Source organism: Astyanax mexicanus, chromosome 24 (genome assembly GCF_023375975.1).
Source record: "Astyanax mexicanus isolate ESR-SI-001 chromosome 24, AstMex3_surface, whole genome shotgun sequence".
NCBI lineage: Eukaryota > Metazoa > Chordata > Actinopteri > Characiformes > Acestrorhamphidae > Astyanax > Astyanax mexicanus.
This window is the reverse complement of record NC_064431.1, coordinates 19,619,874-19,647,281: the sequence shown is the minus strand read 5'-3', so window position 1 is coordinate 19,647,281 and position 27,408 is coordinate 19,619,874. Positions and strand designations below refer to the sequence as shown.

At 38.7% G+C, this 27,408-nt stretch overlaps 1 protein-coding gene across 5 annotated transcripts in view; it reads right to left on the bottom strand.

Moving 5' to 3' along the window:
* atp2b4 (ATPase plasma membrane Ca2+ transporting 4) overlaps positions 1 to 27,408 on the bottom strand; it is a 148,357-nt gene that overhangs the window by 66,921 nt on the left and 54,028 nt on the right. For all 5 annotated transcript variants that reach the window (XM_007247771.4, XM_007247770.4, XM_022682692.2 and 2 more), the window contains exons 3-5: positions 5,731 to 5,928; positions 2,909 to 3,166; positions 3 to 128 (exon numbers count right to left, since the gene is read on the bottom strand). In XM_007247771.4, coding sequence (XP_007247833.2) covers positions 3 to 128; positions 2,909 to 3,166; positions 5,731 to 5,928 — 582 coding nt within the window. The remainder of the gene's footprint in view (positions 1 to 2; positions 129 to 2,908; positions 3,167 to 5,730; positions 5,929 to 27,408) is intronic.

Sequence of the window (27,408 nt, the reverse complement as noted above, 5' to 3'; positions counted from 1 at the left end):
ACCAGATAGCAGCATGGGGTCTTTCTCCAGGGACTTCCTGACCTGGTCCGACTCTCCAGTGAGTGAGCTTTCATCAATCTTTAGGTCATTGCCCTGGATGAGAATTCCATCAGCAGGAAGAAGATCACCTGAGGGCAAAAAAAAGAAAAAGAGAAAGATGTTGAGACGAGAAGAGGGAAGAGAGGGAGAGAGACAGAGAGTATTAAAAGAACATTAGATTGACAAGAAGCAAAGAAACACAAAGAGATGCAGTGAGAGGAGAGGAAGGCTGATTCGGCCACCATGGAGACGGCGCTCTCATGTGGCTCTCGGAGCCCCACGCGTCGCCCACGTCTCGGCCAGCCCAGGCAGCAGCGCCGTGACTCACACAGGCCGGTTGGCATGAGTCATAGCCGCGCCGGGGCTGAAACGGGAGCTTCTGACCGCCAGCCGTATATGATCTGTTACTACCAGCTCTGTGTACACTAAAGCATACTTCAGAGACACTGAGAAAGCGGCTCATGAAGCTTGTTAGAAATGCATATGACTCAAAGGGCAGACTAACTGGGCTTAAGAAATGTCAGGCCTGCATTAGACTCGAGGAAGTGTAATGCTTCACAGGCACATATAGCTGGAACATACTTTTTTATACGGGGTGTCTGCAAGTATGGGGAAAAAATGTAAGGCCTTTTAAGACTTTACTATATTAATTTTACATTAGTATACCATAGTATACCATATGGATGATGCTCTAATCCAGAGCAACTTGTAAGATAACAAGGTAACTAATTATACAGATGTGGCTCCATGTGGCGTCAGGAGTCTCGCCCAAAGGACTTTTGTTGGTGTAGCGCAGCACAGTCACCCAGAGCGGGATTCAAAGCCCAGACTCCCACATGGGGCGGTAGCTCACTGGTAGGCAACCACTATTCTATAAGCAAAAACAGTGATACAGCTTACAATATTATACAAAATAATAACAAATTAAAACTTCTTTCACAATAATAAAATGGCAAAAAGCACACAACACCAATATGAGGTTTACGGCCTACATATACTTTCTGACAAACTATTATTTGTAACATAATTAAACAGGGTTGCACTAGGACTGAACGGTTACTCAAGTATATTTGACTAATCGAATTACTGGTTTAATCAATGACATACAGAAAGTGCTAGAGGGGAATTTAGGAGAAAAACTTTGAAGGGGTCTGCTTATTGTTCATAAAAAAGAAAAATAATAATAATTATTTAAAGGAGTGTGAAATGGAGCTGAGGAGTACTGAAACATGATCACAAGTAAAAGCTTTTGTCCAATAGTCTACCTTCGTTCAGTATTTCTGACTTACGTTGAGCTTGTTGATGGTGTAAAAATAGTAATTTCTTTGCATGGGCAAATCTATGCCCCTCTTGCTTGTTTTGTAATCCTGTTGGGAGCATCGAATAAAAGCGATGAATGTCAGAATTCTGGGGGCAAATGGAGGTGGGCTATTCGAAAAAGGTTTGTACTCATTATCATGTTTTACTACACCCCAAGTCCATTTCACACCTGATTTCTCCTTTAAATGTAAAAGTAAATGGTGCTGTCTGTTTACACATAAAAAACTGAACTTTGAAGTACAAAAAAAAATCAAGAATCACATATATATTTGAAAAATATCAAGATCTTTTGTTTTTACAATTCCACCCAGCCCTAGTTTGCATAAACTGAAATAGAACTGTTTGCAAACTGAAAACATGCTGAAATCCTGTGCAAATGTGTTTAATCTCACCAGTTTTCATTAAATTTACCTTTTCCCAAGCTGACTGTACCATCTCAAATAGCTAAAAGCAAGCAACGAATGTTCTATTAATAATGTTTGCAAGTTCAGAACATGCCATCAGCTTGTGATTATGAGGAGGCGACTGCAGAAAACTTTTTGGGCTGTAGTTTAGGCAGATTCTACCTGTTGTAGGAAGGCAGTACCCCTTCTTTGATAAATAAATCAGGAAAGAGAGATGATAGAGTTAAAGGGAAGAGTTTTGAGAAGACTTGCCATAAACATAGGAGATAAAGGGTCATATTTATAGGATGTTTAATTGAGAGGTGGGGCTACAGAATAGCCATATTCATAAAACCACTTATTGCTTTCACTTCTGTCTGTTCAGTCTGCTGTTAAATCCTGCATATAATCCTGCATACTCTCTGTGGAATTTTTAAAACCTTTGAGAGATGGATTCAGGACATTTAAGACAAATGAATTAAGGGCAGATTTAAGACTTTTTAAGGACCTGTAACATAAGATAATACTGATTCCAAACACACTTCATTCAAAAGCATTGTGGCACCAGCTGATTTACTGCATCTTTTTTAATCACGAGTACTAAAAAAGACTTTGTCCTTCTTTTTTTAAAAGTACTCTTTGCCCCACTGTCCAGAAGAGAAGGTTTTCTACTAGGTTTTGGAGCATTGTAGAGAAGATTAATTGCATGCAGCATGAATAAGATCATGATGTCCAATGATCACCACTTTACCATATATATATCTCCAACTCCCCAACAATCTCATCCCAAAAGTGTTACTATTGGATGGACTACCATCATTCTATTAATACACCCCTAACGTTAGCCCACGCCTGGCATTAGGCATTGGCATTATGTGCCATACAATACACGGGTTCATGTTTATCTACATCAGAGAGTCTTATTTTTTTGTCAGTACATACCTACTCTACAGGTACCAGACAAGCTATGTGTTTGTGTGCATTTGCACATCTGTGTCAGTAATAGGTGCAAATTAACTTATATTAGCTAAATGCCGCATTAATTGAAGCTTTATTTTGAAGCTGTTGACTCAGCTTAGATGTACTGTTTGAAAATGCTGTGAAGCTGAATTGGTTCAGGGAGGTCATGTGTTCCTGTTACCTGTTCAACAAAAAAGAGCTCTCACCGTATTTGATCTGAGCGATGTCTCCAACCACAATCTCAGCCACGGAGATCTGGATGACCTGGCCCTTGCGGATGACGGTGAACTTTTGCTCCTGCTCGATGCGGCTCTGCAGCCCGCGGAACTGCTTCTCTTTGCTCCAGTCATTAAAGGCTGTCACAAGCACCACGATGATCACTGAGAAAAGGATGGCAGCGCCCTCAATCCAGCCAGCCTGAGACTCACCTTCATCCTCCACACCGCCGACAGCCTGGCCACACGCTGAAAACACACACAGAAACGTACAGAACAGACTGTGTGATTGCAAAATCTTAGTAATTATGGTGACATTTATAAAATGTGTGGCTGGGCGATATGTCCATAACATACATTACAATATATGTTTCTTAATTTCAGTTGATACAATATAATTGCGATATCAATATGAAGTTTGCACCTAAAAAAAAATTATTGGCAGTTCATGTCAAAATCAGAATGATATTAGTGATATTAGCAGAGGCTGTAAATAATGTATACTTTATATCGTTGATGTTCAATGAAAAACAAGTATCTTCATTTTTGTCGATTTTCAGTTTACTACATAATTTGAACAGACAAACTGTACCTTACACTGTGCCAAAATTTCTTCATAAACGGACCTATAAAAAAGACTTAAAGAATTTTTACATTGACTTCCATTGCAAGTTTATAAAATGTATATTTTTCTCTCCCCTGTAAAGTGGCTGTTTTGGAGATGCTTGTATTACATTGGACAGCAACGATATATACATTGATACTGAATTATTATCCATTCTTAAAGAAATGTCCTTAGAAACCATTGCATACTTCCTACCCTACACCAATTTTTGTTAAAATATTTATATATAGATGTGTTATCTGTAGGTTCTGTTACTGCTACGTGGCCAGAAACAACTTCTGACACCGAACAATTGTCAAAGAACTCCAGTTCCCAGCATGCCCGGACTCTGACCCCACAGCTCAAATAACTGATCACATGATACCTCCCAGACCACAATCACCTAAATATTGATTTCACCTGTTTCACTCACTATTTATACCCCTGCACTTCACTCACTACTTGCTTAGTATTAGATTTGGTTCCGTCCGTCTGTACAAAGCATTTCTCTTGCCTGTGTTATTGTTTATTTTTATGTATTGACCCACGTGTCTAGTTTTTCCAGTCCCGTTTTTATCTGTTTTTTCCAGTATAGTGACCTTTTGATCCGTTTTTGCCTTTTTCGAGTTTAGCCTAGATACTGATACCTCCTCTACCTGTTTATATCCCAAGCTTTGCTTGACTACGATTTGGATGTCATGTTGTTGTTTTTTTTGGTTTAATAAAACTCACGATTTAGCTATTCCATGCCTATTCCATCTCACTGTACCTGCCCTGGACCCTCTGTGACAATCCAATAGGGGTGCGTCATATTGTATTGTACACAATAATATTGTCTATGAATAATAATCTTAAGTATAAGAAAAAAAATCTGTATCATGATCATTAACATTTAGTTGAGCAGTCTATTTTGTATTTGTTTTGCAATTAACTGTGATGCTTTAAAGGACATTTTTATGTTGCTGTTTATATGCATGCACTCATGTTCTGCACTTTAGTGTTGTGGTACTTTTTTGTTACATTATTTTTTTTTTATACAAAATCATAGTCTTGGTAGGTTACTATTGTTTACAAAACAGACAAATGTTGACAGATTATTTTGTTTCTACTGAATGTTTGAAACTGTTATACTATGTTATACTAATTGTAACATTTATTTTTTTGCTGAATAATGTTCTTGAAATGTATTAAACATTTTTCAGCATTTTGTCATATCGTCAAGAATATCGTTATCTTAGAAACTAAGATACGGTCTTAAAAAATATTTTAAGGCCACATTGCTCACCCCTATTATCCTCTATAGTATGTGACAAGATGCATATTTATCCTCACAAAATACTCCTTGGCTGCCAGGACTATTTACCAACACCGGATTCTGCGTCGCTGACCTAATTTCCACTCCTGAGAGTTAGATGACTTTAAAGGTCACTCTTGCACTCTGAGCCATATGGGGAACTTGCGAGTTCACAGCAGCCATCAGTAGAGGCTCTTTCATATTCTGAGCAGTCAGCACGAGAGGATGCTTGTCCCAAAAGACACAGTTGTCAACTGAAGAGTTGCCAGTATTTTTTCTTTTTAGACAGTAAAAAAAATCAAAAATCAAAAAGGAAACAAAAAGTAAAGAGCTGGGATTTCTCATTTCTAAGAAGACTTGAAAGCCACTGACAATGAAGAATGTAACAACTGTTATGACTACCAGCAGCTGAGGAAAGCGTAGTCCTGTTATGATAACAGTTTTATTTCACTTAAATGATTGGATTGAACGGATTGTCCAAGAAATAATTTTAACATACGATATCAATGTCAATTTACATCTTTTGCAACTTTGGCACTGAAAAAAATGCTTGTCCCTTGCCACCAATTTTTATATGATTATATGAAAAGAAAATATAATAGTATAAAAATGATATATTACCTAGGCCTGTCTTGTTAACTAATTTATTACATGATGCATTGTTCCAGAAAATATTCTGATTAATTATATTATTGTAATTTTTTGGCAATAATATATACTTATGCATAAGTACAGAAAAACTTTTTGAACATTATTTTTTTTACTTCAAGGAAAATATAGTCTATGACTAGGCTAAATATCTCAGCTCCAGCATGTTTATCACATATCACCCAATTTTAATAGCAAAACTTCAAAACAACTAACTACACACTCAGATAGATTTGTAAAAGTATGAACGGTAAAAGTCTGCCTCACCATTACTGTCACCTCCTTGTGGGTGGTAGAAGGACAGGCCCAGCGAGATGATAGCTGCGATCTCCAAGATGATAAGGGTGACATCCTGCAGTGCCTCCCACACCAGCTGCAGGAAGGTCTTGGGCTTCTTAGGAGGGATGAAGTTCTTCCCGAATGCCGTGTGGCGTTTCTCCAAATCTGACGGGTTTCCAGACAGCCCTAGGGATTGAGAGAGAATGGAATGCTGTGAGTGGGAAACTATAGTGCTAATTATAACACATCACCACAACTGCTGTGATGAGTAACGAAACACTCAGTCAAGAAACAGTAAATTCATTTTCTATTAATGTGGAATAAACCAATACTTAAGGAAAGGTTCATGTCTCAGATTTAACGGTGTTTTCAAACCTGCAAGTCCGGATCTGAGTTCGCACCAAGGTTTGTGTCTTTGTTACATTGTCTACAGTATATTTACTCCGGTTCGGTTTTTGGATTCACAGTGCAGTTCAATGACTGAAAGGTCTAAAGAACTTGACTACATGCTGTCGTCATCAGCTACGAGGACTGCGTCTCTCTATATTTCATATTAACAGGTTTGTAGAATGTTAGTCATGAGTTTGGCAAGTTGCTTTGACAGGTGTTGTCATGAATTCTAGCTCTCTGTCAAAATCCAACTCATATTCACAGATACTTGAAGCCCTGTGCCCTACAACAGAATGTGTGTAAAAGATTATCCTCAGATTCCATTTTTTTCTGTATATAAATACAGGGTAATCTACTGTTACAGTAGATAAATCAATTACAGTCTAAGTGTTTTTGTCCATACCGCTGTGAGAAGCGCATGCACACCAAGGGGAGTCAAGTTTCGCTACACCAACTCCTCTGATTTGTTTAAAGATTGGTCAAAAACTCCAAACCATCTAGAAAAGTGCTTTTCATTGCAAGTTAACCAGACCATGATTCAGTAGATCCCGACCAAGACCTCTTTTGGACTGACCAAACTCTGGTCTTTTAGTCTGGACCGTGGTTCTTTTTTTTTTTTTTTTTTATTTTATTTCTGATTTTTCCCCTTTTCTCCCCAATTTACACAGCCAATTACCCAACCCACTCATTAAAACTCCCCCTATCACTAGTAATGCCCCAACACACCAGGAGGGACCAGGACTAACACATGTTTCCTCCGATACATGTGAAGCCAGCCACCGCTTCATTTCGAGCTGCTGCTGATGCAGCATTACCGAGCAGCATCACAGCGCACTCAGAGGAAAGCGCTGCGACTCGGTTCCAATACATCAGCTCACAGACGCCCTGTGCTGTGGACATCACCCTAGAAGTGATGTGGGGAAAGAGCGCCATCTACCCACCCGGAGGGAGCAGGGCCAATTTTGCTTCCTCTGAGCTCCGGCAGCTTGATGGCAAACCTACATAAGCGGGGGTTCGAACCTGCGACCTCCCACTCATAGTGGCAGCGCTTTAGATGGACCTTTAGATTTGGTTCAGACCAAATGGAAAAGTCTGAAAGTCTGAACCAAACAAAGTAGTTGTGAAAGCTTCCTGTAACTCATATAACTGAGATCTTGCACAGCTATCAGTGACGGTGCCTATGCTCCCCATTGAAAATGAATAGGAAACATCGCTGTGAGTTGATGCAACAGAGAAGTGTAAATGCAGCATTAGGCTACAGGTACAAGTAAATGGATACCATGTAAAGTTCTGCAATTTTAAGTATTTTATTTTGCTGCATTGGTTAATTGATGAATTACAGCTAACAAATCTACCAGACCCTGTTTTCAGAATAAATACATACATTGCAGTGATGGTCGTGCCATGAAATGGATACAGTTAATTACAATATTTTGCCCCCTGACAACTCCCGGAATCTACTAATTGTAAGGTTTGTTGCTTTAATAAAGAAACTTCCCTCACTATCATTTATCTCAGTCTCAGACTCCACACCCTGCCCAGGCAGTGAACAAACTCTTTTGCATGACTGGAAATCAGTGGATGTCACCTTAAAGGAGAAGCTCTGTTTAAACAAAAGCCTGAATGCATGTTACAGAGAATACTGCAGCCTCCATTTGCACAATCCACAGAGGTTACAAACGACAACACCCATTGAAGTTTCCATTTGCTTCTCTGCATGATCACATGGATGTAGACCATTTAAAGGCTGAGACATTGCAGGCTGAGCCCAACCCATTCACACCCTGTTCCACAGGGTACGTAAGACAATGAGACGGTCCAGGATCTGGGTGGATCCTACACGACAACCCAAGCTGTACTTCATTTCATTTCATATCCGACAGTGTTTGCTGATAGATGATGTTGAGGTAGATTGACGGAAATAGGACAATTCACTAGGGCTATGTCCATTTAATCGCGACATGCATTCAGTAATAGGAAACTGTGAAACGGCTGCACAGCTCAGGAGGATTAGGCTGGATACTGCCTGTATGCTTTATAAGAGCAACAGAGCAATTAATCAATAGAGGGAGTGAGCAGCATTTAAAGCAGATAAGCCTTAGCACATCCAATGATTTATTTATTTATTTTTTATTTTTTGCAGTTTTAATCAGAAAAAGAACAGCAATCAGACGTGGAGTGTGGCAAGGTGGTACTAAACTAAATTAATGGGAATTTGGGTGAAACAAAGCTGTATTCATTAATTCTACATGCACGCATATCTAGATACACTCATTGTGTATCCAAATCATTGTTCCAATCACTTCCATGGTCATAGGTGTATAAAACCATGAACCGAGGCATGCAGTCTGCTTCTTCAAACATGGGTAAAAGCATGGGTTCCTCTTAGGAGCTTAGTGAATTCCCACATGGTACCATGTTCAGTAAAATTTCCTCACTATTAAATATTCCACAGTCAACTGTTAGTAGTGTTATAACAAAGTAAAAGCGACTTGGAACGAATGCAGACATTGAGGCTCATAGTGTGCAGAGACTGCCAACTTTCAATTATTATAGACCTCCAAACTTCATGTGAGCTTCAGATTAGCTCAAGAACAGAGCATAAAGAGCTTTGTGGAATGGGCTGAGCTTTCCATGGCCGAGCACCTGCATCCAAGCCTTACACCACCAAACGCAATGAAGACGAGCAATTATTTTTGGCAATTTAATGAATGTCTCAGGCAGAAAAATAGTAACTAATTACAGGTGGGGTCTTCCTCTATAAAAAGACTTTCAGAGGCAACCTTTGGGTAGTGTACCTCTTGGCGAAAGATCATTAACTGTTAGACATGCATTATAAAAATGCACTCAAAGACATTTTGCCCAGTTGACAATTTTTTTTCCCATTAATTTAGAGAGGAAATTAATTGCGGGAAAAGTGCCTCATAAAGAGAGACAGCAACACACCACAAACAATTTAGCTAGGAGGAAAGCGCAGTGACTCGTTGTCGATAAATTGTCTCAGACACCTTGTGCTGAACAACATCATCCTAGGAGTAATGATGCAAAAGCTTGCCATCTACCCAGCCAGAGAGAGCAAGGCATTTTGTGCTCTCTCAAGGCTTCGGCAGCTGATGGCAAGCTGCATGACCGGGATTCAAACCAGCGATATCCTGATCATACTGGCAGCGCTTTAGAGCGCTGGCTCTCTTTGGACCTCCTCAAATGATTTCATAAAATACTACAACCTAATAAAAAACAGGAAAAGAGGGATTCTAAATATAAACAGAGTATAATATCTTTGTAATTGAACAGTATATACATTTACTCATATGTGGGAAATCTAGTGCTAAATGTATGTAGAAGTTATAGTTTTATGATATACAGTTCACTATAATATAGTAAGTAAGAGATTTATCAAGAAATGTGTGCATGTTATAACATCAACATTTTTATAAATGTCCAAGAGTTTGTGCAAATTGACACCTTGGACAGAATATGAGACCAAATTGCAGGCAAAAACCTTTAAAAAAATATCCTAATATGTGTGGACCGGGCCTAATTTAGGCGTATTAGTTCCTTTTAATGGATGATAGAGTCTGAATGATGCAAGTGCAATGGATGTGTATCTGTATGTGTGTGTACTCATACGTGTGTGTGAAGACTAGGCCTTTTAGCACAGATGCTACCCACAAAAGTAGCCGTATCAGTTCCACTCCATAAATATGCCAGCTGGACAGTAAAATGTGTGTGTGTGTGTGTGTGTGTGTGTCTAAGCATGTGTATGTGTGTCTGCGACCACTTATGCATGTGCGTCCCAAGTGCTTCCTTTCCCCCACATAATTAACTCTGACCTCTGCTGGCTGGGAGTGTGTTAAACTCAGTGATGGTACCACCGATGCTCGAGGTCTCTCCTCACCATCGCTCTTGTTCATATGGTGCGAAAACCAACGCGTGTGGAGAGAAAAAGTGGTAAGACAAAAAAATAAAAATAAAGTGAAAAAGTGCTGCTGCCAAGATCTTTCTGGCTCTCCATTCATTCCCATTGTAGGATCGCAGACATATCTAAAGTGACGGTGTGTTTTCTGCAGATGGCTAAAGCTCAGAAGAAGCATAGATATCATAAGAGATTCACCACTTATCCTTCACTGAGACTAAGATTGTTAAAAGAAGACCCTATAAAATTTTAATTTTCAATTGAAAGCCATATAGAATGTGGTCAGACATTAATTTACACTCATAATTAAGGTTGTACGATAATTCATACTTTTATTATTATCATGGCAATGAGGTTTCACGATAAACAGTTCGCTAGAGCTGCAATAATGCTGTGAATAACAGCAGATGCTCTTTACACTGCTGACTAGGGCTTTGTGATAAACTGTGTTTATATTGTTATCACAATGTGGGTTTTTACTAGGGCTGTCAACCTTAAAGCGTTAACATATGGAATTAATTTGGAATCAGTAAGACGTTATTATTTTTTAACTCAAGTTAATTAAGCCAACAAGTTTGACCCCAACTTCCGCAATAATCTGCCCCGCCCCCGCCCAACTGCTTTTTAATTGAGCTAAACTCCTGATAAGGCGCAGTTTAATCAGATATATTAGCCAGATAATATACTGATATGAACAAATGCTGCTCCATGCTGGTTATACATGTGGTCTGTGCAGAGTTCACTGCTCACAGCCGCGTCACTCTGATTACAACAAGGACATCAGCGCTGCACGTTCCATTGAAAACCCATTATTTAAAATCGCAGCTGCAAATTTCCAGTGTTCTGTGTTAAAGAAGTTTAAACTGCACAGAAATGCGCGCTGGAACACAGATTTTTCTCTCTAAATTTACTTTCTTGCTTCTGCGCCAGACAGCCCTGACCAATCAGAGACAACATGCTTGCTGGGTTAACTGGTGCACATTTTGGTGTGTTTAGGTTTATGCCTGTGTGAAACCAAACCAAACAGAGGAAAAAAATGCTCCAAGTAAACAAACTGATCAACTGATCCAGACCATAGAAACCAACTACAGGTGTGAAAACTCCCTTTTATACTCAGCAAATTAAGTACTAATTCAAGAATCCTTACAGCCAAGCTGAGATGTTAATTAATAAAAAAAAAAGTTTCCTCTATCCAATTTCTCATGCATTCTTTAGTCCAGCGTCCCACTCAAAACATGCAAGTGTATACTACTATTTTATCTGACACCACTAACATAAATATACTTGCATTTTACATTTCCTACATTCATTCTTTTATTTACATTTAAATATGCAATAAAAAACAAAAACTTGTGTCTAAAGAAGAACAAGGAAGATTCGAAAATCACAGAATACTGTTTTGATGCCGAACATATCAATGGAACTTAAACTATATTATCTGCCTGCAGCGAGACAGGAAGCTCTTCTTGCTGCAGACTGCGCTTACATGACATAACGAGGCTGGAGGCAGAACTCATCCTATTCAATGTATTGGACAGAGCTCCATCATTCCAGAGAGCACAGTGCCTCCACTGCTCCACAGCTCAATACTGAAGGCTTTATACCCCTCATGCTAGACCACACCTGACATTAAGAGGGGCCTTTTTATATATTTTTGTATATCTGCTCTAGAGAGTCTTATTCTATTGTAAGTGTACTTTTGCACATCTGTATTAGCAATATATGCAACTTAAAGTAGCTGAATTTATTCATCAGAAGTATTTATGCCCAATCCCATTTATAATTTGTATTTATTTTTTGTCTCTAAAATATGCAGATCTAATCAATTTTCGTTCTATAAATAATAATCCACATAATGATATGCCAGGCTTTGTTTTTGTTTTTAAATAAAAATTGGAAGCCAAAAACAGCAGAAAATAGCCTGTCTTGGTTCCCCTTAAGGTTCTGCTCTGTTGCTCAGAGGGAGTTTTTTTTTACCACTGTCAACACTGGCTTGTTCGAAGGAGGCTTGGAGCCGGATCTCTGTAAAGCTCCTTTGTAACAACACCCGTGGTGAAGAGCGCTGTACAAATAAATCTGAACTGGATTGAATTGAATAGACTGGAGGAAAGGTGGCTTCGTCAACCATAGACAAAACACTAGAACTGCAGATTCTACACTGAATGCTGAATTTATTGCTACCGCCTGAAAAACGCGTGTAACTATAGTCTATTTTTCAGCATGTTTAAGATAGCAGCACAGTGATGAAAACAAAATCACTGCCAATGTCAACATATCCCAAAGCCAATCCATTAGGATTAAAACAGTCCATGATCCCAATTTACTGGATCCATAACAATGAGTTTTTCAATAACAGATCATTGGGGTCGGGTGTACCACTCGACTAGAGGTGGCCAATTTAAAAAAAAATAATGATATGGCAGATTATTTAAAGGCATTTTCATCAAAGATATAACATATCACAATATTTTGACAACCAGGCAGAATGCGCCAGTACTGGCAAATTCTTAACAACTACTAATCACATACTTGTCTCATCCAATAAAATAGGGCTAATATTGTCACATTGCTAAACTCTACTTCCCAAAATTAACTTAAAACATGCTTGCAGGAGAACACTAATCTAATTAAAACTAATTCTGTTACACCAGATTACAAACACCTGCACTGACTAGCACCTTCCACGCTGAGTAAAGGGCAGAGAAAGGACTATTCTACCCACCCAGAAAGAGACTGTGAGGGCAGTTATGTTCTCTGAGAACAACAATGGTAAAAACAGTGGAGATGTTTAAAATATGTCCAATAAATACTTATTTTTGTAAATTGCTGACAAAAAGGTTCGAACCCCCGCTCATGCAGCTTTGCTATCAAGCTGCCGACACTCAGAGGGAGCACAATTGGCCCTGCTCCCTCCGGGTGGGTAGATGGCGCTCTCTCCCCACATCACTACTAGGGGGAAGTCTGCAGCACAGAGCGTCTGTGAGCTGACGTATCAGAACCGAGTCGCTGCGCTTTCCTCCAAGCACGCTGTGATGCTGCTCGGCAATGCTGCATCAGCAGAAGCTCGAAAAGAAGCAGTTTCTGACTTCACATGTATCGGAGGAAGCATGTGTTAAGTCTTCACCCTCCTGGTGTGTTGGGAATTACTAGTGATAGGGGGAGTCCTAATGAGTGGGTTGGGTAATTGTCTATGTAAATTAGGGAGAAAATGGGAAAAAAATAATTGCTGACAAAAATACACTTAGGCTATTTAACTCATGTAAAGGTGAAACAGGTGTCAACGTTCTATTTTGTTTGATTTTGGTTTGTTTCGGCCACATAATGTTCATTTCGGTGCATCCCTAAAGATTCCATTTTAATGCAGGAACACAGACAGCTTCAAGCCGTGTTCACTCTCTTCCCTGCAAGGGGAAAGGAAGTTACTGAAGAAAAGAAAACGAAAACAATCAATGCTCCTGCGGGGGTGCAGCCAGTTTATTGCATGGCCCGCAGACAAAGTCATGAATAAGCCAGTGTGGTTTGGTGTGTTTGTGGGGGAGATGCACTTTAGGAGAAGTAGTAGTCTGGGATTTTACTAGACTATAGACACAATGGCATCAGAGGACACTCTCATGGAGGTAAATCTCTCCCCATAGAAGAAAAGGAACAATGTCAACAGGCCCATGAAAATGTTCGGAATTATATATAGTTAGAAAGGAGAGAAAACACAAGGGGAAGAAAAAAGGCACGGAGGGGTATGGGATTTCCTCGTCTTAAGGCAGCGAAAATGGGTTGACTTGAAGGGATTATTCCTCTCAGGATAAACAGTGACCTCGCGCTCCTCTTCCTCCTCAGTCTGCCTCGGTTTCTGTGCATCGCCCTCTCTCTCTCTCTCTCTCTCTCTCTCTCTCTCTCTTTCTCTCTCTCTATCCGGATTGCTCTTACTTCATGAATTCAAAGCAGGGGTGGGCAATATGGCCCTAAAATAATATCATGATATGTCAGGGTGTTTTTGTGATAACAATAAACTTGGTATAATAAAACACTAAAATATTGAATATTTTATTAATTTCAAGAAAATGCTACTGCAAGGAGTTCAGTAAAGAACAAATTTGACAGTTCCAAACATTCAAACGATGGAAAACAACAAACTGCAACAACAATACTTACTGAACTGTGCATTTATATAATTGTATAATGATATTTGACCAAGATCAAGGGATCGCAGGAAATTCTGGACAAAATTTTGCGTAATGAATAACTGTATAACTTTCGCAAAATGTGAAATGGTGATGTCAAACCATGTCAGTAAGATATAATTGTAAATCTCTTTGTATTTTATAGATTTGAGCCTTAAAATTCTTACATATAGTGTTTAGCTTCACAATATACAGCTCTGTGAAAAAATAAGAGAACACTTCAGTTTCTTAATCAGTTTCTCTGATTTTGCTATTTATAGGTATATGTTTGAGAAAAATAAATATTGTTGTTTTATTCTATAAACTACAAACAACATTTCTCCCAAATTCCAAATAAAAATATTGTCATTTAGATTTATTTGCAGAAAATGAGAAATGGCTGAAATAACAAAAAAGATGCAGAGCTTTCAGACCACAAAAAATGCAAAGAAAAGAATTTCATATTCATATTCAAGCTTTAGGAGTTCAGCAATCAGTATTTGGTGGAATAACCCTGTTTTTTTAATCACAGTTTTCATGCATCTTGGCATGTTCTCCTCCACCAGTCTTACACACTGCTTTTGGATAAATTTAGGCCACTCCTGGTGCAAAGGTTCAAGCAGTTCAGCTTGTTTTGATGGTTGTAATCATCCATGTTCCACTTAATTATATTCCAGAGGTTTTCAATTTGGTAAACTCATGGATAAACAATTATTAAGTGGCCTCTAATTTTTATTCCAGAGCTGTATAACAAACCAAACATAAAATAGATCCATGAATACAGAATATCACTAGTTTCACAATATGTGTTTTTCCTTTTTATTTTTTATCTAATTCAGGGCTACACATGAAGGTGAGTCTATTGTTGAGTTCAGCTTGTTTTGTATCTTAACAAATGCTGAACAAAGACTTTTGAAGCTTGACAAACGACAAACACTTCAACCAGAGGTTTCACATGGCAGCTCTTTTTAATAACAAGAGACATGTCCCCAGTAATCGAGCAATCTTTATTTTTGCCGGCTCCTCTAAGCTGTCTAAAGGGTCAAAAGGTCAGAAGTAATTTCCAGCATCCTCTCTATCTCTTCTTCTCTCTCTCTATCCCTCTCTATTCTGCCATTAGTAGTCAGGGCAGTGGCGGCGAGCTGCAGCGGAGTGATTTGTATGTGTGCCGGCACTTTTACGAGATTGGGAATTAAGGCGAAAACATCCACGGCCTCCCGGAGGAATAGCCGAGTCGAAAGCAGCATTTCAATGATAAAGGAGTCCTGCGGCTCCTCCTCAAGCTCTTCATCTGAGCCCAGACATTGTTTCTGAAGGATCCATCACCAGAGCGCGTCTCCATCTGAAAGAAGGAGTGGCGGCGCTGCATTCCCAACGGTGTGATGGTCAGCATCACGGAAGCCATCAGATTTCTCCTAGTAAAAAAGGAGCAGGAACAGGAGCAGGAATGGCATGCTTGAGACGTTCAGCAGAAGCTCCATTCGTCCCTGTCAAACGCAGCCATTGCAGTGCGGAGCAGAAATGCCAGTCACATAAATCAGATACTCTGCATCTCGCTCTAGCCCCCACTTTGAGTAATGTTCTACAGAAGTGTTATGGAGGCAGAGAGGCAGAAAGGGTAGATAGAGCAGTGGAGCAGCAAGTGATATCTGAATATTATATAAAACCAACTGGTGCCTTTGACATTGTGGGAATTAAATGAACCTGTACTGCATCCAAAACTATTTACACAAGATAAATATTCTCTCTGTAAAAGCTGTTTGTTAAGTGTCTGGCTACCATTACAACAAACCACACCATATAGAGCTTTCTAAGTTAATAAATTATATAATAATTTATTTGTTTTTGTTGGCCTACACATCTATTACACCCTTATTATTTTGTAGCAAGGAATGCTGACTTTTCTTTAACAGCCTTAAAGTACACAGAATTTTTGCAGTTGAAATGCAAGTACTATGATGCTATTAGTAGCACATTATTGGTACTTTGCTCTTAATACAATTATAAATGGGAGTTTTGCAGTCCTTGTATACTCAGAAAAATGTATTAGTAAAATAAATCATATTGTTATATTATAATGATAAATGCAATGATATTGCTTAGCCATACCATTGACTGTACACAATATTTAACATTTTTATATGTGACTGTTAGCTGAATATGTAGAATCCTGATTAGTGCCAATGTAATAGTAGCCAATTTATGTATAATTAGAGAACCTTCTTTACAAATTGTGAATTTCTAGTCTTTTCATATATTTATAACAAACACTATGGGCCCTATCGTACACCCTATGCCCTATGCTCTTTGCCATTTGCTCCTGTGCCTTCAGAATAGCTTCAGAGTTTAGGAATAAATCTACACTGATGTGTGTGGTGGTCTGGAAGTGAGTTTAGGTGTGTTCAGGTAAATTTTGGCTGTGTTGCTATTTTGGTGGCAGAAAACACAGATGCACCACTGACTGAAATGAACCTAGACAACAGTCAATCATCAGAATTCATTTCTATAGGTGCGGCACGCAGCCACGCGTACACCCCCGCTCGTTAAAAACACACAAGGACGCACTACGACTTTTAGCGCAACAGTAAACAGAATAAATGAAATAACATTGCTGTTCCCCTTAATCAGCTGAGCTCTTGGTGTACCTTTATAGCGTGAACACACAGGTCAGTTTCCTCTGCTTAAAGGTACAAAGCGCCGCACTGATTGGTTTATTTCATGTTATACCAAAACCACACCCATAATTAATTTAAAGAATTAATGGCATTTGCACATTTCGAGACCTTCTGATACCAAAGACACACAGACACGCCCTAAATCCAGCTGCACAATTCACAATTGACTGGTACGCTATAAATCGCTTAAATAGGGCCCACAGTCATCAATTGCAGTTTATAAAAAAAAAAAAGACTTCAGTCAAATAGATTTTATAATAAATCTTCATTTTATATCGCCAACCCACCAAAGCTTCACTTAGCGTTTTGTAAGTCCATCAAACTGGCTGTCCAACAGAGTAAACAGAGCAAAATATTATTCACATTTACACTCCTGTGGCTGATGAAAGCTGACCGCTTGAGTCACGCCTTAAGAGTGGAAAGTGGCTGTAAGGCGGACGGTGTCAAGGTGACTGAGGGTGAAGGCTGTGCGTCTTTATGTGTGTGTGTGTGTGTGTGTGTTTCTGAGGGGAGTCGGCTGTGATGGCTGGCGATGGAGGAGTGCCGTTAATGGGGGCTGCAGCGGTCACAGAGGCTGGGAAGATGGCCAAGCACAACAGGCTGCATTTCAACAAGCAGGACACAAGTGATTCAGAAAAGAGAGAGAGAGAGAGAGAGAGAGAGAGAGACATTCAGAGTGCAAAGGGAAGATAGAAAGCTCCGGCATTCGCAGCTCACATTCACACGTTATCCGTCCTGCGACATGCGTGAGTCAGAATCGAGAAAGTGTGCTGTTACATCGGGTTCGGTGCTTCTGCAAGGTGTGAAGTTTGTCTGTAGCAGCACCCACCTGCATCAACAACAGATCTGAAGCTGGATTGAGAAAATTACCATAACGGCATACACACTACATGTCTAAATGTTTGTTGACAGAAGTTTTAATAATTTATGCTGCATTCAGCTCTATTAAAGCAGCAGTCCTTAAGATTTTGTATTTGAAATTGAAAGCAGTTGTATTTAAGAGTGGGAACAAGGGGGCAAAGTATTGTTATCGAGTTTCTGTGAGTTTCCCTGCAACGTCTAATATATTTTGAATAAGAACACATGAGTCTGGTAGGTTTTCATGTATCTTTTTTTGGCCATGACAGTCTTTGCTTGTAATTTGCGCAACTGAGGCCCCGTCCACATGAATCCGGATATTTAAAAAAAATGAGTTTTTTGTGTCGTTTTTAAAAATAACTTTGTTCACACAAGTAGATTTTTCAAAAGTATCCCCATCCACTTGCCTAACCACTCAAAAACGCAGAAATTAATATCTACACACAATCTTGTTGTGAGGTTGTTTCCCCTTCGATGCAAGGTCGAAGCATTTTTCTCAAAGAAATAAGGGATTCTCTAGACATTTAGAAATTATTTCATGACTTCTCAGCAACAACTACTTAATTTTCAAAACTATCCCTGCGATTTGTACCTCCTGACAGTAGGTAAAAAAAAAAAAACTGCACGCAGCGCATTTTGGTGCCTCCGCTGTGTTAGGTAATGTGAGAGTAACATTAAATTAAACTGTAAACAGAACTAATCCAGGTGCTGTCCATGTTTTAGGCTAATTCTGAACAGGCTAAGCTAATGTTAACAAAAAGCAGACATGCACAGACACTCAACATTCACCTTGGAAGGCGTTTTTGAAAATGGCTGAAAATGCCGTTTTTTGTGGACAGAAGGCTAAAAACAAAGATAAAAACCTCAGTGATAAGGTGATAATCCAAATCCCTGACTTCACTAAATCTCAGCTTATGTTAATAAATCAATTAATCAATCCTCACAGTAGTGGTTCAAAATCTAGCAGAAAGCCTTCTCTTCCTGTAGAGTAGAGACAGTTACTCCAAAAAAGCAGAAGGAAAATGAATAAGCAATACTTTTGTCCCAATACTTTTGTCCAATAGTATATCTATTCTCCAAGCCCAAGCATTCAATTCAATTGCACTTTAAACTTTAAGATCCAGGTCCTTACTGAAGGACAATCAGTCCCATCATGCTGGCTGTTTTTCTGTCCTGTGCTTGCGCTGAGAGCAGTGCGAGAGATCTTGAACACATGGACAGCATAAGGGCTGTGGCTTTTTGGAGCGCAGCCATCGCACCCTCCCTCCCCAAACGAGTGTGTGTTTGTGCATGTGTGTACATGTTTATGAGTGTGTGTGTGCCCCGGCACAGCTTATCCATCTTTCCATCACAACATCACTCTTCCTGAAAAGTAATTTCATCACACAACCTGTTATTATGTACACCTACAGCTGGTTTATTCAGAAAAGCTTACGTTCCAGAAACGAGGCGCAGGACGTTTCGTGTTCGCAAACGGATGGCTTGTTTGGAAAGTTATCGTGTGCATGTGTGAACGTCTCTGCTTTCTCTAAACTATGATGTCAGCAAAGTTGCTGAACTTTACTAACAAATGTAGACAGTAAATACTATGTATGCCCTTTCGGCGTTCGGCTAAAGAACACAAAAACTGAAGCATTCATACAGAACAATGACTAATTTATTTTAAGTCATATTTTAGTATTTCCTTTACTGTTAGTATTTTTTAAGCACCGTCGGCAAGCCCACACTCCACTTCCCCCACTCTCGCTGCCCTTAGCTGTGCTACATGTCAGAGTCCTGCTGTATTCTTTCAAGGAGACAGGTAGGTAGCCGTCAAAGAGCCGAAAAACAGACATAAAATTTCAGGTTTAAGTTTATTTTTACGTTTTACTTTAATTAAAAAATTAAATAAAGCATTCAACATTACTTATTACATGTATCATATTTTACCCAGGTTAATACCTGTTTTTCAACTAAAATGTACAAATTATACAGGACTAGGATAGTAAATATAGCTTTTTTCATTTGACTGCCTTTCTTACTGTGTAAAATTCACTCACATGTGACTTGAACAGCACTGCTGAGGTAAAATTGTGATTAGCAGGGTTCATACATGACTTCTCCATGCCTTCAAAGCACATTTTCATGATCACACGATTTTTAAAACATAAGTTTAGACATGGACAATAACCTACATACAATTAAAACTATAATTAGAATTGATAATAGTAGGTCTAAAATGAATCTGATAAAAACATTGACACACAATCTTTAATAATAAATTGTGTCAGATTCTGAGAGCTCTGTTGTGTAGGGTTAAATTACTCAATTAAACCTGAGCTGACGTATTTGTTAGCTAAAAATAGACTTTCTCCATCGATAAACTACAACACAAAATTTGTAGATCAAATCTGAAAATGACTTTTATAAAACTTTCTGGGTATTTTTATTTTTCCAGAACTTATCCAGGCCTGGAAATTGCTATTTTTAAATTCCATGACTTTTCCAGGATTTTCATGACCGTACAAACCCTGGATTAGACTAGCAGTGCTGAAGTAAATGTATGGTTAGAATAGCTCTACTGAAGTAAATGTATTGTGCTGTGTTGGTAAGTCTGCTAAGTTTGGGATGTTAAAAATCTTCAATAAATACAGTGGTATTAAAATGTTTGGGCATCCCTGATCATTTTCATGATTTTACTTTAAAAATCATTGGTTATTTGGATCAGCAATTTCAGTTAAATATATATCATATAGCAGACGAGCACAGTAATAGAGAATTAAGAAGTAAAATATTTTTTTTAGGATTTACAGAAAGTGTGCAATAATTATTTAAACAAAATTAGGAAGGTGCATACATGTGGGCACCCCAACAGAAAAATGATATCAAAATTTAGTAGATCCTCATTTTGCAGAAATAACAGCCTCTAAATGCTTCCTATAGCTTCCAATGAAAGTCTGGTTTCTGGTTGGAGGTATTTTGGACTATTTCTTTACAAAACATCTCCAGTTCAGTCAAGTTTGATTGGTTGGTTTTTGAGGAGCATGAACAGCCCACTTTAAATCACACCACAGATTTTAAAATAATATTCAGGTCTGGGGACTGAGATGATCGTTCCAGAATGTTGTACTTGTTCCTCTGCATGAATGCTTTAGTAGATTTTGAACAGTGTTTAGAGTCGTTGTTTTGTTGAAGTACCCAGCCCCGGCGCAACTTCAACTTTCTCACTGATTCTTAAAAATTGTTCTCAAGAATCTACTGATATTGACTGGAATCCATGCGAACCTCAACTTTACGACGATTCCCTGAATCAATGATAACGTGTTTCATTCAAGAATGTTTGATTTAAGTTTTGGCCAAAAATGTTAATTTCGGCACATCCCTTTCAGATCAAAAGCTCTTGGCCTGCCAGTGATATTCACAGGTTACCCAACCCACACAAACCAGAGCACAATGTGCATGTTACTGCAAGCCCTGTGGTGTGCTCTAATTACAGTCATTCATATCATATGACTGAGTTGTCAGTGCAATGATGCAAGCATGCGAGTACACACATTTGGTGTGTGGTGGTGCTTGCCATCCCAAACCACTTAAGTGTTTATATTTGTCAATGTGATATGCTGAACAGCTCTCTGATCAGTTCTTGTCTGATTCGCCCAGAATGACGTTAACTTTCCTTTAATTAAAGTGCATATATAATGAGGGAGGCAGTGTGATGATGGTACTGGTGTGATATTAATTAAAACGTGACATATGTGCTGGATTTTTAATTACAAGTATTAAACCCGTGATTTAAACACCAGCCATTATTTAAATATTTGGACAAAGTAAAAGTAGATGATGGGTGACAGTGTTTTATGATTTATAGGTCACGCAAAACAATTTACTGTAAAAATTCAGAAATGTTTATTTGTTACGTTAGACATCTATTTACCTTAGCAAACTCAAACATAAAAGTGCAGACTTTCAGCTTTAATTTAAGTTTTTCTACCCAAATCAGGTGAAACTTGTAGACATAACAATGATTTTTGTAACATGGTCCCATTTCACATTTGTACAATAAAGTATTTGGACAACCAGCTGTTCATGGCTGTTCATGGGGTGTGTTGGCTGATCAGCGGTTCCATTAAAATTGCTTAAAAGGACAGGGTAAAAAAGGTCTATAGAGTAGTGCTGGGCAATATGACCATGATTCATTTGAACATTTTACTTTGATTATGATTAATAAAGTATTTTTGTAAGTACACGCTTCTATTGTAGGAGACCATATTTTCACATTTAATTTGGATGACTTTTCCTCCATGTCCAAAAAACAGACATAAACAAAATTAAATTGGTTAGATTTAGAGTAGAGTAGTCTAGTCTAGTCTAAAGTATAGCCTTTTATAGCACATTTGGACAATGCTGCTGTTAACTCTCAAAACAATTTAACAAATAAACTATAATTTAGCTCAGAATCAAACAAAACAACTACTGAATAACTACAGTCAAGGATTTGCAAGTATCAGTGATGACAATTTAATTATGTTAGTTTATTTAATTACTTTTAAAGAGAGGTTTCTTTTTTGAACTATTTCTTTTTTGCGCTATGAACTCATACTTAATATGCCACAGTAGAATACAGCAAAACAATAACTTTATTAACTTCTATGTGACCAAAAGGGGTGCAAGAAATTATTGATTTCATCAAAATATTTTGCAATATTGTATGGATTTTCAAAAACATAAAAAATATTTTATATTTTTAATTAAATGTTGAAGCTAGTGTCATACAGAGTTTCATTTATTGTTGTGTTTAACCTCTGGCTGCTACATGGAAGAGTTATACTCTGTAAGTAGATCCCACTGTTCTGTTATTCTGACACATAAATTAACATACACTAAATTTATACTCTTTCAAAAAAGACTAAAAATACAACTACTGTATTTTTCCACTAAGCTCAATGGTTTCTTGCACCTGCTACTCACCTCCCCCCAAAAACCACAGGAATGCACTGTAAAAACAGCTTCAAACGGCTACTAATATTTGAGCATTCTAAATATGGCCACCCTGCCTGGGCAGTGATGAGATAAAAGCGGATATGGACCACTCTGTGTGGTCGAAAGTCTGAGAATAGAAACAGCTAGATGGGAGCTTTTTATAGAAACACATTGAAAATTGTATTATGGATGGGTAACTGGCTGTTAAGCTATGGTGACAAACCACAGGGGAAAACCTTGTGTTGAACGTGAGATGTTCACTAAAAATGAGCCTCTGCTCAGAATTCAAACCTCCTGCATTCTATACTAAAATCTGAAGCTGTTTTTTTTTTTTTTTTAATAAACCCACACATACACACACTAGCACACAAAGAAACCACATTATTGATCCTCATGACAGCAACTAGCATGGTGTTCCTTGACCTCTGTAGACCCCCTATCAGGGCTTCTTAACCCAAGCTGCCTAAAATCATCTTAAGGGATTAATGGACCCCTTAGCCCTTACCAGGTCAGCAGACACCCACACAAACAGGCGTTCACCACAGACATGACCCAGGTCATGGAGAAGCTCTATGTATACACAGTATATTGCCAAAAGTACACGCTTGTCTGCCTTTACACGTATATATGAACTTGAGTGACATCCCATTCTTAATTTATAGGGTTTAACATGATGTCCAAGAACTCTTTGCTGCTATTATAGCTTCCACTCTTCTGTAAAGGTTTTCCACAAGGTTTAGGAGTATGTTTATTGGACTTCTTGATCATACTTCCAGAGATGTATTTGTGAGGTCAGCCACCAATGTTGGACAAGAAGGCCTGGCTCTCAGTATCTGCTCTAATTAATCTCAGAGGTGCTCCATCGCGTTGCATTAGGGCTCTGTGCAGGCAAGTGAAGATCTTCCACACCAAACTTGCTGATCCATGTCTTTACGGGGCCTTGCTTTGTGCCCTGGTGCAGAGCCAAGTTGGAAAAGGAAGGGGGCATCCTCAAATTATTTTTTCTGTGATCAAATATTTTGAGCTTATAAAAACATGGATTTTCTCCACATTCTACCAGAAAATCAAAGAGCCACCATGTATTGAAGTCAAATAAGCAATATTGGGAAAATATTATCTGTCTTTGCTACACAGTAAATTTTCCAGTGTAAATCAACACTGCATATTACATTACATTACATTACATTTGGCAGACGCTTTTGTCCAAAGCGACTTACAATAATGAAGTACAAAAGTAATAAAAGTTAAAGGTAAAAACATCTTTAGATAGGGCCTAAAGGAGGTCAAAGGGAAATAATGGGATAGAGGAGTAAAGGAGGGGAAGAAGGAAATGAGGCTAGAAGTGTTAAGAGAGTAAGTGCTTTTTGAAGAGTTCTGTCTTCAGGAGTTTCTTAAAGATAGCGAGAGATTCTCCTGATCTGGTAGTGGAAGGTAGTTTGTTCCAGCATTGGGGAACTCGGGCCGAGAGGTAGCGTAAGCCTTCAGGAATGAGTGCAGGTAGGAAGGAGCCTGTTCTGTCATCACCATGTAGGCGATTGTAAGAGCTTTGAATTTGATACGAGCAGCAACTGGTCGCCAATGGAGCTCAATGAACAGTGGGGTGACATGTGCCCGTTTTGGCTGGTTGAAAACCAGAAGTGCTGCTGCATATACGCTCTGCTTTGTTATTTGTACTGGTTGTCCCTTGTCCTTTAGCATAGAGGTTTGCAGTTTTAACTGAGCCCTTCTTGTTTAACCACACCTCACCCTGTCCTCGAAACTCTAATTAACATTAAAGAACATTTCTGAGCAGCTAAACCCAAGGGACACACCATCTAGGCTGCTTCCGTCCGCAATTGTTACAGTAAAAGCAGGATAATGCAGTAGAAGTTCCGTCCATCTGAGGCATTTGCTTCTTTCCTTTACTTGATGTCCGCTCACTCGCTCAGTCTTGATTAGGCCTGTTAGCTAAGTGTGGGAATGAAATGAAGGCCCCAAACATGGCTTCCCTAAGCCTATTGATGTTTTCTGCTAGATGAGGCAACCTGATACAGAATAAATATCTGCGTTAATGGACTGGCCAGTAAACTTTATGAAGTTATGCACCAGGAAATAGACTAAAATACAGATACAGCATGAGTATGCCACAGTAACTTTTATCACAGAAGCACAAAAGGGTTCACGTTAAAAGCTTGATCTTTTCTAATAAAACTATGCTCACATTAACTCACAGTAATGTTTGCAGATGGTGAATGGAAATATCAAGGTGAAGGACTATAAACTGCAAAAATGTCCCTTATAGCTTTAGCTCGAGATAGCCCTTTTTCATCATAATAAAAAAATGGCTTCCGCAAGTGCAAGCAAATTGCCTTTTACTACTCATGACAGCCTTAATGAGAGCTCATAAATCACCCCTAATCTCTATTTTTAAGCACCACCTGTTTTACACACAAAATTCAGGGAACATTTCTCAGGCCTTCTCGTGAGTACACCGGCTGCCAAACATTTGGCCACATGCATCAGCAGAAACACTCAGGCAAGGTTAGCTGTGACATTCAATAAACACAGGTCTAGGACACCAAGGGCCCTATTTTAGCGATGTATAGCACACCAGTTTATTGCGGATCGCGCAGCTGGATTTGGGACGTGTCTGTTTGTATGTTATCATAAGGGCGCAAAAAATTCACCTTGCGCAGCTTGAAACGCGCAAAAGGCATGTAATAATTATTTTAATTATTCATGGCCGTGTTTTTGGGGCGTAACATTAAATCAATAAAAAACTAATCAGTGTGTCATTTGCCATTCATTTTAAGAGCCAGCTGCGCTCTGAGTTTGGCGTGTTCATATTTTAACAGTGCAATGCTTTTGTGCATCTCAGCAGAGGATACTGACCTACCTGTTCACATTGTGAAAGCGCACCAGAAGCTATTTTTTTTTATTTTGTTCTGTTTATTGTTAAGTCAATTCATGTGTGTGTAAAACGAGCAGGTGTGTATGCAGACCTGTGTCTGCAGGCCAAAATAGCAACATGCCAGAAATGTACCTGAACACACCTCACTTCCAGACCACCACGCCCATCAATATGGATTTATTCCTAAACTCCAACGCTATTTTAATGGCACAGGCGCAAAGTGTAAAAATAGACTGTTGACAAAGGGTGTATAAGATAGTAATAAGCATTGTGATACGCCTAGCACAGAGTATGCGATAGGGCCCCAACATAGGGCCTAAACATATGTGAAAACATAATGTGCACATGAGACTTAAAGTAGCATGCAACATGATCTTGTGCTGTACTTTAAAATCTTTTTTTTAAATATTTAAATTTGTAAATATTGTGCAGTGGACACTGCAGTCAGTGATAAACAATTAGTAAGAGCCACATTTAACGGAAAAATATCCAACAATTAGAAGTATTTTCTGCTCCTGTGCTCCCTTTTACAGTTGGTTGGCAGTATAATTCACATGTTGGTACACCCCTAACGGACATGCTTTACACATGCATTTCTAGACAGAGAGATACAGAACTGTCACTAAAGGTGCAAATATTACTTCTCCACTTCTCCAGAAATGCACAATGCAGTGTGTCTAGCAACAAAAGAAACACAACCCTATTTTCCCCAAATACATTCAGTGGAATGGTAAAAATTCTACACAATATACCTTTAAATAGAGCTCAACTTGTTTGCAAACACTAAAGTTATTTCGTAAAATGATAAAAGGTTTTGAATATAATGCTCAGTGCTGGTAAAATTAAGCTTCACAAAGGTTTAATTTCTATCTTGCCAAAAAAATACTCAAAAACACTGCCACTGTTTGTCGTAACTATTGCTGTTGCTGAGGCCTTCAAAACCTCCCATGTTGCATAAGACCGAGTGGATAAACAAATTAAATCATCCTCTGAAAAATATTCATTCCAAGAATGTGACTAATCACATTTCCTTTGGACTCCTGGTCACTCATTATATATCCCATGCAACAATGTGCATCCTGCTATAGAGACGTTAAACAGCACAACAACCATTCAAGAGAACTGCTCTAATGACATGTTGAGGGCATTGAAGAATAGCTGGCAGGGGCTACATAGTCAAAAACTGCAACCTGACGGGCAGAAATTATATATTTTTCAGTAGGCTGCTGTGGCCACAATCCAAACATTGCGGCTGGACAGAAATATCACTTTCATAAGAAAATCTGATGCACTTTAGTGTGTTTCTAAGTCTGTGTTATGATGTAATGCGAACTGTGGGGTTTAGCTTAGAAAAAAAAACTGAGCCAATTGAGCACTCTACAGACGATTGATGATTCACTGCTCTTCACCAGCCAAGAATGCGATGGAAACTAACAACAGCCACCAGTGCACTGTCAAGCAAATGAAGCTCCACTGCCATCATTAATATTTTTTTCCCCCAGTGCAGTCTTTCAGCCACTTTTGCCCGCATCGCGAGAATGAGAATGACATTCGAATAGAGTTCATTTATAATGCCTCAGAGCAATTCTCATTGGTCATTTCTTCCATTGTAAGAATTATGGGTACATTTTACTGATAAATTTTCCCCTCCGCTGTACTGAACTGGGAAGTCCAACTCATGGTGTAAATCAAAGTGTGAATTTTCTGGCCTGTTACCCCCCTTCTACTAACAATATATGCTTAGAAATATACACTGTACCATATTTTTCGCACTATAAGGTGTACCGTATTATAAAGCGCACCTCAATGAATGTCTATTTT